Genomic DNA, 14,423 nt, shown 5'->3' on the forward strand with positions numbered 1-14,423 from the left:
TGGCACGAAAGTAAAATGGTGTAGCCATTTAGGAAAATAGTTTGGCAGTTTCCTGAAAAGTTAAATGTAAAACCTCCAGACAACCCAGCAATTACAATTTCAGATATTTACCCAGAGAAATGAAAACATATCCATCCAAACGAGGATGTTCACAGTGGTATTAATCATCACAGTCCAAAACTGGCAATGTCCATCAACTGGTGAATGGACAGACAAAATGTGGTTCCATACAGTGGAATACTATTGAGCAATATAAAAAATGAACTATCGATACATGTTATAGCATAGATGAACCTCAAAAACATTATGCTAAGTGAAAGAAGCCAGGCACAAGATATCACATATTATACGATTCCATTTATCTAAGTGTCCAGAAAAGGCAAATTTATAGGCAAAAAGTAGGTTCCCTGAGACTGGGGATAGGAATGGAATGGACATTAGCTGTAAATGGGAATGAGGATCGTATGGGAGGATAAAGATTGTGAAACTGATTTATGGTGATGACTGCACTGCTCAAGAAAGCTGCTAAAAATTACTGAGTTATACACTTGAAACAGGTGGTTTTATAATATGTAAAATACATCCTGATAAAGTTTCTAAGTGGCAATTTTAGTATTAAAGTAGAATTCAAAGCAAGAACTATCACCAGGGATAAAGAAGATCATTTTATAATGATCAGGATTCAGTGTATCAAGAGGACATACAATCCCAAATGTGTATGTCCCTAATACAGAGCTTCAAATAACATGAAGACTTAGAGAACTACAAAGAGAAATATGCAATTACAATTGGTAATTTCAGTAACTGATCTCAGCTGATGGAACAAGTACACAGAAAGTTAGTAACAACACAGAGTACTAGAAAAATACTATGAACCCACTTGAGCTAATTGATATTTATAGAATACTGTCACCTAACATCAACAGAATACACATTCTTGTCAAGTGCACACGAAACATTTACCAAGACAGAATGTATTCAGGGTCATAAAACAAATCTCAATAAATTTGAAGGACTGAAACCATACCAAGTATATCCTTCGGCCAAAATTAAGTTAAATTAAAAATGAATAATGGGAAGATAGCTGGAAAGTTTCCAAATACTTGGAAATTAAATAATACACTACTAAATATAAATAACTTCATGAGTCCAAAAAAAATCACAAGGAAAATCAAAAAACACGTATCGAAAGTTCAAAAGTTGTGAGATATAGATAAAGCAGACTTAGAAATATATTAAATATTTATATCAGGAAAGAAGAAAAATCAGCCTAACGAGGGGTCAAACTATGGTTGGCTGCCCATTTTTGTGAATAAATTTTTACTGTAACATAGTGGTATCTGTCTTTCCTTTCACTATCTGTGGCTGCTTTCATGCTTCAGTGGCAGAGCTGAGTAGTTGTGGTAGAGACTATCTGGCCTAATAGGCCTAAAATACTTACTCTCTGGCCTTTTATAGAAAAGTTTGCTGATCCCTGACCTAAGCTTCCCTTTTAAGAAACTAGAAAAAGGAAGAGCAAATGATGTACCAAGTAAGCATAAAAGAGAAAATTTATTTTAAAAAAAAGCAGAAATCAATGAATAACAAAACAGAAATACAGACAAAAAGCAATGAAACAGAAAGCTGGTTCTTTGAGTAAAATTAATAATCCTTTAATCCTTAATAAAAACCTTTAATACCATTGATCAGGAAAAGAAAATATTACCAACATACAGAATGAAAGTGGGGACATCACTACAGATTCTACACACATTAAAAGAAAAATAAGGGAATATTATAAACTATATGCCCATAAATTTGACAAACTAGATGAATCAATTCCTTAAAAGACACAAATTATCAACCTTCACTCAAGAAGACAACCTCAATATCCCTATAAAGATATTGAATTGTAGTTAAAAACTCCCTCAAAGAAAACAACAGACCAATATCCCCCATGAATGTAGATATAAAAAATCCTTAATAAAATTTTAGCAAAGAGAATACAACAGTATCTCTCTCTCTCTTTTTTTTTTTAAGATTTTATTTATTTATTTGACAGAGAGAGAGAGAGAGAGCACAAGTAGGCAGGCAGGCAGGCAGGCAGAGGCAGAGGGAGAAGCAGGCTCCCCGCTGAGCAGGGAGCCCGATGCGGGGCTCGATCCCAGGACCCTGGGATCATGACCTGAGCCGAAGGCAGACGCTTAACCGACTGAGCCACCCAGGCGCCCCTACAACAGTATCTCTTAAACATTTGTCTGCTTTAATAGTAGCTGGATTCCTTTAACTGTTTCTACATTCAGTCTGTCCTGATATATTGTTTTAATTAAATTATATAAAGAAAGTCAGGGGTACCTGGGTGGCTCAGTGGTATAAGTGGCTGACTCTTGGTTTCTGCTCAGGTCATGATCTCAGGGTCCTGGGACCAAGCCCCATATCAGGCTCTGTGCTCAGTGTCTGCTTGAGATTCTCTCTCTCCCTCTCCCTCTGTCCCTTCCCCCACCTCACGTACACTCTCTCTCTCTCTCAAATAAATAAAATCTTTAGGAAAAAAAGAAGAACATAGATGAAGGAAATCCACAGAGAATAAATGGCAAAACTGGTGGCACTCTCTCTCTCTAAAAAAAAAAAATAAATAAATCTTAAGAAAATCTGGCCTCACACAGATACATAGTTGGAAAAGAGAATATTTTAACATATTTTTCAAGTAATTAAATTCTTTGGTATTGTATCAAATTCAGCAGGTGGTAGTTTTTTATTCTTATTTATTTATTTATTTATTTAATTTATTTAGAGACTCTTAAGCAGGGTCTGTGCCGTGCAGAACCCAATGTGGGGCTCAATCTCACGACGCTGAGATAGTGACCTGAGCCGAAACCACGAGTTGGGCCGCTTAACCAACTGACACACCCAGGAGCCCCAAGTGGTAGTTTTTTAAAGGCTGCCTGCAGTGTGGAAACCAAAAGATGTCAGTGAATTTTTTATACTGTGCTACATGGAGATTCATTGGTCTAACTGGCATCTTGACTGGATTTTTGTTTTTGTTTTTTTTGTTTTTTTTTTTAAAGATTTTATTTATTTATTCATGAGAGACAGAGGGAGAGAGAGAGAGAGAAGCAGAGGGAGAAGCAGGCTCCCAAGGAGCAGGGAGCCCGATGTGGGACTTGATCCCAGGACCCTGGGATCATGACCTGAGCCGAAGGCAGACGCTCAACCATCTGAGCCACCCAGGCGCCCCTGTTTTTTGTTTTTTTTTTAATTTAAATTTTAGTTAGTTAACACACAGTGCAATATTGGTTTCTGGAGTGGAATTCAGTGATTCATCACTTAAATACAATACCCAGGGCTCATCATAACAAGTGCCCTCCTTAATACCCATCACCCATCTAGCTCATCCCCCACAACCTTCCTCTATCAATCCTCAGTTTGTTCTGTATCTTTAAGAGTCTCTGATGGCATGTTTCCCTCTCTCCTTTTTTTTTCTTTTTCCCCTTCCCATATGTTCATCTGTTTTCTTTCTTAAATTCCACATATGAGGGGCGCCTGGGTGGCTCAGTCATTAAGTGTCTGCCTTTGGCTCAGGTCATGATCCCAGGGTCCTGGGATTGAGCCCCACATCGGGCTCCCTGCTCAGCAGGAAGCCTGCTTTTCCCTCTCCCACCCCCCTTGCTTGTGTTTCCTCTCTCGCTGTGTCTCTCTCTGTCAAATACATAAAATCTTAAAAAAAAAAAAAATTCCACGAGTGAGATCATATGGTATCTGTCTTTCTCTGACTGACTTATTTCACTTAGCGTAATACACTCCAGTTCCATCCACATCATTGCAAATGGCAAGATTTCATTTTTTTGATGGCTGAGTAATATTCCATTATATATATCACATCTTCTTTATCCATTCATCTTGACTGGATTTTTGAACGGATCTTGAATGATTTTGTAATATCATGCATTGTTCACTTGAAAAATGATCTTTCAGATGTTAACATTTTATTATGTAATATAAAAAAAAATCACATTCATTACTATCACCACCAATTTCATCAGAAAACCCTTTACTTGGGAAGCTTTCACACTCAGGTAGCAGATACAAGTTTTCCAAAATTCTGATTTTTGCCTTGAGCTTAAATAGTTTTTCCAACTTAACTGAGATACAATTGACATACAGCACTGTTATGTAAGTTTAAGATGTACAGCATTATGACTTACATATACTGTGAAATAGCTACCACACTGAGTTTAGTTAACAGCCATCATTACATATAAATACAAAAGAAAAAAGTTTTTTCTCCCTTATGATTAGAGTTCCTAGGATCTACTCTTTTAACAACTTTCAAATATACCACCAGCAATGTTACCTGTAGTCATCATATTGTACATTACATCCCCTAGTACTTGTTTATCTTACAACTGGAAGTTTGTACCTTTTGATCACCCTTATCCAATTCTTCCACTCCCCAACCCCCACCTCCGGTAACCTCAAATCTGATCTGTTTTCCATGAGGTTTTTATTTTGCCTAGATTGTACATGTAAGTAAGATCATACAATATTTGTCTTTCTCTTACTTATTTCATTTAGTAAAATGCCCTCAAGGTCCATCCATGTCACAAATGGCAGGATTTCCTTCTTTTTTACAGTTGAATATAATTGTATTGTGTATATACACTACAACTTTTTTTTTTTTTGCTAAGATTTTATTTATTTATTTGAGAGAGAGAGAGAATGAGAGACAGCACGAGAGTGAAGAGGATCAGAGGGAGAAGCAGACTCCCCGCCGAGCAGGGAGCCCGACGCGGGACTCAATCCCGGACTCCAGGATCATGACCTGAGCCGAAGGCAGTCGCTTAACCAACTGAGCCACCCAGGCGCCCTACACTACAACTTTTTTTAAGTTAAAAAAATTTTTTTTAGTAATCTCGGCCCCACTCATGGGGCTCAAACTTACAACCCTGAGATCAAGAGTCGCATGCTCTTCCAACTCAGCCAGCCAGGCTCCCTATATACTACATTTTCTTATCCATTCATCTGTGGAGAGACACTTAAGTTGTTTCCATCTATTTATTTATTTACTTTCCACTTTCTCTCCCTTCTCCTTTTTATTTTTAAAATTTTTTTCACTTTATTTACTTTTTCATCACGATACGTTTACTCTTTAATCCCTCCTCTATTTCTCCCAACCCCCACCCACCGCCCCATCTGGGAACCATCAGTTTGTTTTCTATAGTTAAGAGTCTGTTTCGTGGTTTGCTTCTCTTTTTCTCCCTGCTCATGTGTTTTGTTTTTTAAATTCCACATATAAATGAGATCACATGGTATTTGTCTTTCTCTGACTTATTTAGCTTATTAGCATTATAATCTCCAGTTCCATCCATGTCATTGCAAATGGCAACATTTCATTCTTTTTTATGGCTGAATAATATTCCTGTGTGTGTGTGTGTGTGTGTGTGTGTACCCCATCTTCTTCATCCATTCATCTGTTGATGGATACTTGGGCTGCTTCCATAGTTTGGCTATTATAAATAATGCTGCTATAAACATACAGGGGCATGTATCTCTTTGAATTAGTGTTTTTGTATTTTGGGGTAAATAACCACTAGTGCAATTACTGGATCATAGGATAGTTCTATTTTTAATTTTTTGAGGAACCTCCATACTGTTTTCCAGAGTGGCTGCACCAGTTTGCATTCCCACCAACAGCGTAAGAGGATGTCTTTTTCTTCACATCTTCACCAACACTTGTTGTTTATCAGTTCTTTATATATTTTGGGTACTAACCCTTTATCGGAAATGTCGTTTGGAAATATCTTCTCCCATTCTGTAGGTTGCCTTTTAGTTTTGTTGTGCAGAAACGTTTTTTATTTTGATGTAGACCCAATAGTCTATTTTTGCTTTAATTTCCCTGACCTCAGGAGACATATCTAGAAAAATGTTGCTATAGCTGATGTCAGAGAAATTACTGCCTGTGCTCTCTCTTCTAGGATTTCTATGGTTTCAGGTTTCACAGTTAGGTCAATCCATACATTGTTTCCATTTAAACTTTATTATTAGCAAAAAATACTGTCAATTGTTTTCCTTGAAGTGCCATGTTCATGTCATTCATTTATAAGAAAAATGTCTGCCCAATACTGAAATTAGAACAGTCATGGTTTGCCATTTTTTTTAATTAAAAAATTTTTTTTTAAGCTTTTCTTTATTTATCTGAAAGAGACAGAGAGAGAGAGAACACAAGCAGGGGAAGTGGCAGATGGAGAAGCAGGCTCCCCACTGAGCAGGGAGTCTGACGTGGGGCTCCAGTCCAGGACCCTGGGATCATGACCTGAGCGCAAGGCAGACGCTTAACTGACTGAGCCACCCAGGTGCCCTGCCAGTCATTCTTTTAAGCAGAAATATTGTTTATGAAAAGAGCAATTAGTTCAGCTTGTAACTCCAACAACTGCACAAGTGCTTTTCCTCCAGATAACCACCATACTTCTCAGTATCTACCACTGGTGCTTTATGTATACTACCAATTTGTCATGTAGAATATTAAAAAGATGGGTACTCAACTGTACAGATTTAATAAAACTAACAATCTGTACTCGGTTTTTTTTTTTTTAAGATTTATTTTTATTGAGAGCGAGTGAGCATGCATGAGCATGAGTGGGTGGGGCAGAGGGAGAGGGAGAGGGAGAGGGACAGAGAATCTCAAGCAGACTCCATGCCAGGTGCCAGCCCAGCCTACGCTGGGCTCAGTCTCACGATCCTGAGATCATGACCTGAGCCAAAACCAAGAGTCGGAGGCTCAACTGTGCCACCCAGGTGCCCCAGTACTGCTTTTTAAAGGACATTAAAAACAAACAAAAAAACCCACAAACAAACCTGGCATCTTAAAAAAATACAAGTACATGGGCAGTGAAGAATACAATGACTACCTGTACAGTTGTACGCCACTGCCTTGATTAGTGCTAAGACCAGCAGTGCTACCAACCACTGCAAGTGCCAACAGAGTAAAAGAGCAAATAACATCTTAGCATTATGATGAAAATAAAATTGAACTTGCAAACCTGAAAATCTCAAGGACAGCTGGACCAAACCTTAAGAACCTCTCCTTTTGAATCACTGTATTGTGCACCTAAAACTAATTTCACATTCTATGTTAACTATACTGGAATTAAAATAAAATAAAAAGAACCTCTCCTTTCAGATAAATCCCTAGAAGAAAACTTTTCCTCAATCACTACTGTTTTGTTTCTTGATGCAATCTGAGTCTTTGGTTAATGGGTATTTAATTCCTTTACACATACAATTATAAATGGTTTCATTCTATTTACATGATCTTAAGATGTTTAATGCTTCCTTTTATTTCCCTTTTTCTTTTTTAAATTAACAAAGCAATACTTCCACAAGATATAAAATTTAAACAGTTCAAAGGGGATTCTGTGGGGCACCTGGGTGACTCAGTCAGTTAAGCATCTGCCTTCAGCTCAGGTCATGATCCCAGGGTCCTGGGATCAAGTCCCATGTCAGGCTCCCTGCTCAGCTGGGAGTCTGCTTCTCCCTCTCTCTCTGTTCTTCCTCTCTACTCATTCTCTCTCTCTCTCAAATAAATAAATAAAATCTTTTAAAAAGGGGTGGGAAGGGGCACCTGGGTGGCTCAGTTGGTTAAGCAACTGCCTTCGGCTCAGGTCATGATCCTGGAGTCCCGGGATCGAGCCCCACATTGGGCTCCCTGCTCAGCAGGGAGTCTGCTTCTCCCTCTGACCCTCTCCCCTCTCATGCTCTCTATCTCATTCTCTCTCTCAAATAAATAAATAAAAATCTTTAAAAAAGGGTGGGACGGATTCTCTGAAAGGTTAAGTCTCTTCCCTATCCTAGATCCCAGCACTCCTCTCTCGAAGCAACCACTATGAACACATCTAGGAAACTTCATATATTGCCAAAATACCCTCTAGTGAGGTTGTACCAATTTATCTTCTAACCAGCGGTATGAAAATGCCTATTTGCTCATGTTTTCTTTATTTTTATTTTTATTTATTTTTTTTAAAAAGATTTATTTATTTACTTATTTGACAGAGAGAGAGAGACAGCGAGAGAGGGAACACAAGCAGGGCGAGTGGGAGAGGGAGAAGCAGGCTTCCTGCCGAGCAGGGAGCCCGATGCGGGGCTCAATCCCAGGACTCTGGGATCATGACCTCAGCTGAAGGCAGACACTTAGCAACTGAGCCACCCAGGCGCCCATGTTTTCTCAAAAGAGGTATTATTTTAAAAACTAATTCATCTTATTGTTTAATTTATATTTCTTTGAATTCTAATTACAATGAATAATTTTTCATTCTTAGTGGGCTTTTTTTTCTACCTTTGAACTGCCTCTTTATGATCTTTGCCCATTTTTCTGTTGGGGCATCTGTCTTTTTGTTAATAATTTGTAAGAGTTTTTATGATAAGGATAGTAATCCTTTGACTGCAAACTGGTGAAGTGCCTTGCCTAAGGCTGAAACTACTGAAAAGACTTAGATTAACATCCAGAGCTTCAGACTCTTTCCTGGATGGGTGTGAGGATGACATACCTGGATTCAAATGGATCTTGCTTCTCCAGAGGTCTTACTCTTTTCTTTGTTACTGCCAATTTAGTCAAGTCCACATACTTTGTCTCTCCATTGCTGTAAGTGAACTCAAGAACACTATTCCATTCGCCTTGCACTCTGCATACCACAGTATTGGTGATGTTGTGCTTTACTTCACCCGTAACCCTAGAAGCAGGTAAGAAATAAAAATATGCTCTAATAAGTGAAATTAGGCTTGTTTCTTAGTATTCTGAAACCTAAAAACATACTTTCTGAATTCTGTTTAAATTGGTTATATAGCTCACTTAAATTTGTCAGTGCCAAAGTCAGAATCTGTAAATCCCATGACAGCTTACTAGATAATTTTTTCAAAAAACGTCAACTTTAATCTTTTAGAAAGAATATTCGGACTCAAACTAGAGACTAAGTTACCATAAATGATCACAAAGTGTGATCTTTAAATGCTTGCTCCAAACAAAACTATAATATTAAAACTAAATAGAAATATGAAAAATATTAACATTTCTTTTGTATTACAGTTTTAAAATGTTATAACATTACAATTTAACGTTTTTAAAAAAACTAGTCCTATTTACTTAAAAGTTTGGAGTCCCTATATTTGAGGTTCTGGATATACCGATTCTGTATAAAATCACATAAGCCTAATCTTAAATTAAATATAGAAACCAGCTAAACCAGTAAGAGGTAGAAAAATTGAAAAAATAAATAAAAAAATTTAATATTCTCTTGCCAAAATAGAAAAATTAAAAGAGTACCGGTATACAAAAATAATCATCATCAACACAGAACTGCAAGAGAACTCAAACACTACTGTCGTTGAAAGTTTATTGAAGACTAAGTTATCTGACTAGTTTATCAACAGACAGACAGGATACAGCTCAAATGAAGATCGGAATAAACAGGTCTAATTTTTTTTTTAAGATTTTATTCATTTATTTGCGAGAGAGAGCACAAGATGGGGGAGGGTCAGAGGGAGAAGCAGACCCCCTGCTGAGCAGGGAGCCCGATGTGGGGCTTGATCCCAGGACCCTGAGATCATGACCTGAGCCGAAGGCAGCCGCTTAACCAACTGAGCCACCCAGGCGCCCCCAGGTCTAATTATTTTTAATGAAGCATTTTGTGTTCACCATAGAACATAAATAACAACAGGGTCAGGTAAGATAGAGATCCAGAACTTAGAGAATAGTGGGCAGGTGTTAGGGTCTAATCAGTGTGCAAGTGCTTGTGGTTTATCTGGATGCAAAAGGCAATCTGACCAAAGCCCAGTGGTTCGGGCTACAGGAAGCCTAAGCAGTATTTGTCAAGTATAAGCCAAGGGCCTAAGAACCAGAAAGACACAGTGAAATTTAGGGAGCCCCATCCATCGTTTTCAATCAGGAGAAGTTAATTAAAGGTCTGTAAACTCATAACTCAAGGCAGAGATACAGGGGCCAATAAGTAAATGATCTATGAACCAGATTTTGGAGACTGAGGTAAGAGGGATTTGGAATCCAAGAGCAAACCAAACATCCAAAACCAAAAGTTATGTGTAATGACAGCTCACTGGACACAAAGAACACCATGGCTACAAGTCTGCTTGACTACAGTACAGATGGGAACTCAGTCATACTTGGAAACCTAGGAACTTAAATAATTCCACTGCGAAGGTTTCTTGCCTATTTATGTTTCTAAATGCCACTACATAAGGATACCTGCAACAAATCCCTTTAAATTTTAAAACCAGGAAAACAGTCTGTCTCTCTTGAAAAAGTGATAGGCTTCCTTTATTAGACAATGAGAAATATGTTGAGCATCATGTTTCTTTTTTTTACTTTAACCTGAGTTGGAGTTAAATTTTCTTTTCAGGTATAATAATTATCTAATCCCTGTTCCACTGCTATGATCACTATATAATAGACTGTTTTTTTAACGGTTATATATGACATTTTTCCTAAAAGCCTTACAAATGGTTTCCAAAGATAGGGTGCTGGATTCTAATACTACACTGAAGGCTTTTTGAAGGCAGAGGTAGTCTTTTTATACTGTGCCTCTAGTATGCAGGAAAGTATGTCACTTGGCAGACAGTTCACATGATCTTAATATCATACCACTAGATAGATAGATAGATAGATAGATAGATAGATAGATAGAAAGAGTGCTATATCTATTTATCTATATTGATAATCCTCACCTCGCTTTAGGATGACTTTATAAAATCATCATCATCCTAAAGTGAGTGTGGAAAATGGGATCAGGAGATAGACATGGACCTGAGGAATAGTTAAGTAGGCTCACCTGGCTGCATGAGAGAGCGTTGTGGAAAATGAGGGAGTAAGGGAAGACAAGTGAAAGATAATATATTTATATCAAATGCAGACAGCAGATCATGTGTCTGCTCTGACTGCAGATAGCAGTAAAAAACTAGGCTGTCTGAGGAGGGAGGCATGGCCATTGATAAAGGCATGAAAGAAAGCTTTCATTATAATATTCTGTAAAACCAAAAAAAAGATATCAAAAATGGAAAAGTCTGTTTCTAATAGGAATCTTTTAAATGAGAAATTAGATGAAACCACTGGTCTTGGGAGAGATCAATATGGGAAAAAATGCGGAAACTTTAGAGTCAGCTAACAGTATCCGTCAACAGTTATGGAAAGAGTGTATATGTGGATGCAAAGGAAAGAGAGAGACTATGTTAGAGAACAGATAAGTACTTCCAAGTGACAGAAAAATCAAATGAGTGTGTCCTTGTGGATAGGTAAAGGGTATGAAGGGGAAAAAGAAGCCAATTTAGGTAAGAAATTGAAATAAACAAGAGAGCAAATATGATGACTGATCATTAACAAAAATGAGGATGTCTATTGAAAATTATTAGGGGTCTTCAAAAAGTCAGAATATGAAAACCAGTATCAACCAATAAGGCTTTCACAATACTGGTAGATGCTTCCTCTAGGAACCTAGCTGCCAAGGTGGAAGAAGCTGCAGTCATGCAGGAAGGCCACATGTGGGCCCTCTGAATGACAGTCCCAGCTGGGCTCTTGGTCCACAGCCAGATCTTTTGCCTTCTCCCACATGAGTGAGCTAACCCTGGATATCTAGTTGGGTCAGGCCCTTAGATGGCTGAAGCCTCAACCAACATGAAGGACATCATGTGAGAATCACCCAACTGAGCCTAGTCAGTCCACAAAACTGTGAAAGATAATGAATTGCTGTTTCAAACACTTATGTTTTAGAGTTTATTACTGGCAGTAAATAATTATCCAAAGCTATCTTAGATGCCCTCTGACTCCTCCTCTACATCCTTGAAGGGTCAACTCTGAAGGTCTAAGCAGTCTCCCTTCTTCTAATCTCTCTTCATTCCCTTTGCCCCCCAGTCCATTCTTCACCTGCCACTAGACAGGTCTTTTTAGAAATAAATACTTAAAATATATCATTTCCAGACACAAAATTGCTTAAGGTATTCTTGTCAAAAATGCATAACCTGAACCTAAAAAGAAAAAAAGACAAAACCAAACTGAGAAGCATTCTATAAAATTGACCTGTCATTGTCATAAGAGACAAAGAAAGGCAACGGAAATATTCCAGAAGACTAAAGAGACATAACAATGACATGAATGCATGATCCTGGGTAGGAGAAAAAATACTGCCGATTATTGCGAAAATTGACAAAATTTAATATAGACTGTACATTAGATAATAGTATTAATTTAACATAATGTTAAATTTCTTGAATCTGATAACCATTCTGTGATTGTATAAGACAATTTCCTTGTTCTTAGGAAATTCAGACTAAAATATTTTATTTTTTAAAAAAGATTTATTTATTTGGGGGGGGAGGGAGGGAATGCACCTGCGTGCAAGTGGGGGGAGGGACAGAGGGAGAGGGAGAGAGAATCCTCAAGCTGACTCACTGCTGAGCAAGGAGCCTGACACAGGGCTCAAGCCCAGGACCCTGAAATCATGAGTCAGCTGCTTAACTGACTGAGCCACTCAGGCGTGCCCCCAGACTAAAATATTTTAAAGTGTCAGGAGGTCTTTAACTCTCAACTATTTCAGGAATAATAATAGTGATAATAATATGTATATAGAGAGAGAAAAAGAGGTTTTGATAAAGCTAATGAAGCAAAATGCCAGCAACTAGGCAAAGGGTATATGAGAGTTTGTACAACTCTTCTGTAGGTTTGAAATGACTTCAAAATAAAAGATAAAAGTAATAACATATATCACTTCCATGCTTAAAATTTTAATTGGCTCCCCAATGCCTTCAGAATAAAGATCAGATTTGTCAGCAAAATAGTATATTGTATTCTTCTATCACCGTTAAGAGATATAGTCAAATGTCAAGGACTGAACAGGAATACAGATAAACATAAAGTTAAAAAAAAAAAGGTATCATGACTTGGGTTGGAGTTTCAGTTTAGCTCCAACTAAACAGCCCAACACAACTTTCTGTACCTGTTGGTGTTTACAGGCATCAGTGCCCCCCGAGAGGCTGACCCCCACTGCCCCAGCAGCTGGCACCCATGTTGTTAATATCCACTGATTTATGCCCGTGTCTCTTCCCAAATACCTTTAGCTGGGGATGGAAGAGGAGGAGAGGGGAGGGGACCTGCCCCCTCCTCAGGCATCTGGGAGGGCCCTGCTCCCATGGGCTTCACCCTTTCCTGCAGGCTCTCTCCCCGACACATTTGTTAAAATCAAACCTGAATAAAACTGCAAGTTTAATATGAAAAAAAAAGCCACTTATTTACTCTTGCCTGTGGCTCTAGTATTTTCATCTCACTATCAACTATTTGGCACTGAGCAGAACATCCCAATACCAAAACTACCTTCTTAGTTCTTCACGTCATTAAGAATGACTGTCAAAGAAATGAAGATGTTAAACTCCAAGAAGAGAAAAATGAAGAGAGCCTGCAACAGCTGTTTTCAAACCTCTGCAGGGCTCTCCTAGGGGAGGAAATGGGATAGCAACTGAGTGAAGCTCTAAAAAAATCAGAGCTAAGAGTTCATACCTAAGAGATTAGCCAGTAATTTTATTAAAGGAGTAATATATTAAAGGAACAGGTACAATTTGGTAGGGTGGACTAGATTCTATCCCCAAGAAGAGAGAAACTCACACCTAATCTTTCCAAAGAAAAATATGCAAAAATTTACAAATCACTTATTATGTACATAGCACTGTATAGATGGAACAGAAGGCCCAAAACAGTACAGTTCTATCAAAAAGCTTACAGCCATGTTGGGGGAAATAAGACAAATCAATCAAGAGAATAAGTTTGTGTATAAATAATGTTTTTTTATTTTTTTTAAAGATTTTTATTTATTTATTGAGAGAGAGAGAGAATGGTAGAGAGAGAGAGCATGAGAGGGAAGAAGGTCAGAGGGAGAAGCAGACTCCCTGCTGAGCAGGGAGCCCGATGCAGGACTTGATCCCGGGACTCCAGGATCGTGACCTGAGCCAAAGGCAGTTGCTTAACCAACTGAGCCACCCAGGCACCCTAAATAATGTTTTTTTAAAAACAAATGTTTTTACAGGTAATATGAGTCCTGTAGGATTTCAAATAACACACACATATGCACAAACACATACTCTCAGAATGAAGTTTCAGGAACCAGAAATAGTTTGCAAAAAGACAACTAAAATCACTCCATGTTTCCTTACCCAGAAAATAATACTTATGAGAAAAAAATAGGGCGCCTGGGTGGCTCAGTTGGTTAAGCGACTGCCTTCGGCTCAGGTCATGATCCTGGAGTCCCGGGATCGAGTCCCGCATCAGGCTTCCTGCTCAGCAGGAAGTCTGCTTCTCCCTCTGACCCTCTTCCCTCTCGTGCTTTCTATCTCTCATTCTCTCTCTCTCTCAAATAAATAAAATCTTTTAAAAAAAAGAAAAAAATAAACAACAGGCC

General features: G+C 38.2%; 1 protein-coding gene across 2 annotated transcripts in view; it reads right to left on the reverse strand.

Moving 5' to 3' along the window:
• Nucleotides 1-14,423, reverse strand: part of OSBPL11 (oxysterol binding protein like 11) — a 94,810-nt gene that overhangs the window by 7,496 nt on the left and 72,891 nt on the right. For both annotated transcript variants that reach the window (XM_028091314.2, XM_028091313.2), the window contains exon 11: nucleotides 8,523-8,705. In XM_028091314.2, coding sequence (XP_027947115.1) covers nucleotides 8,523-8,705 — 183 coding nt within the window. The remainder of the gene's footprint in view (nucleotides 1-8,522; nucleotides 8,706-14,423) is intronic.

This window comes from Eumetopias jubatus, unplaced genomic scaffold (assembly GCF_037043125.1).
Source record: "Eumetopias jubatus isolate StellerSeaLion01/CBP00866 unplaced genomic scaffold, mEumJub1_p1.0 scaffold_1, whole genome shotgun sequence".
NCBI classification, from domain to species: Eukaryota; Metazoa; Chordata; class Mammalia; order Carnivora; family Otariidae; genus Eumetopias; species Eumetopias jubatus.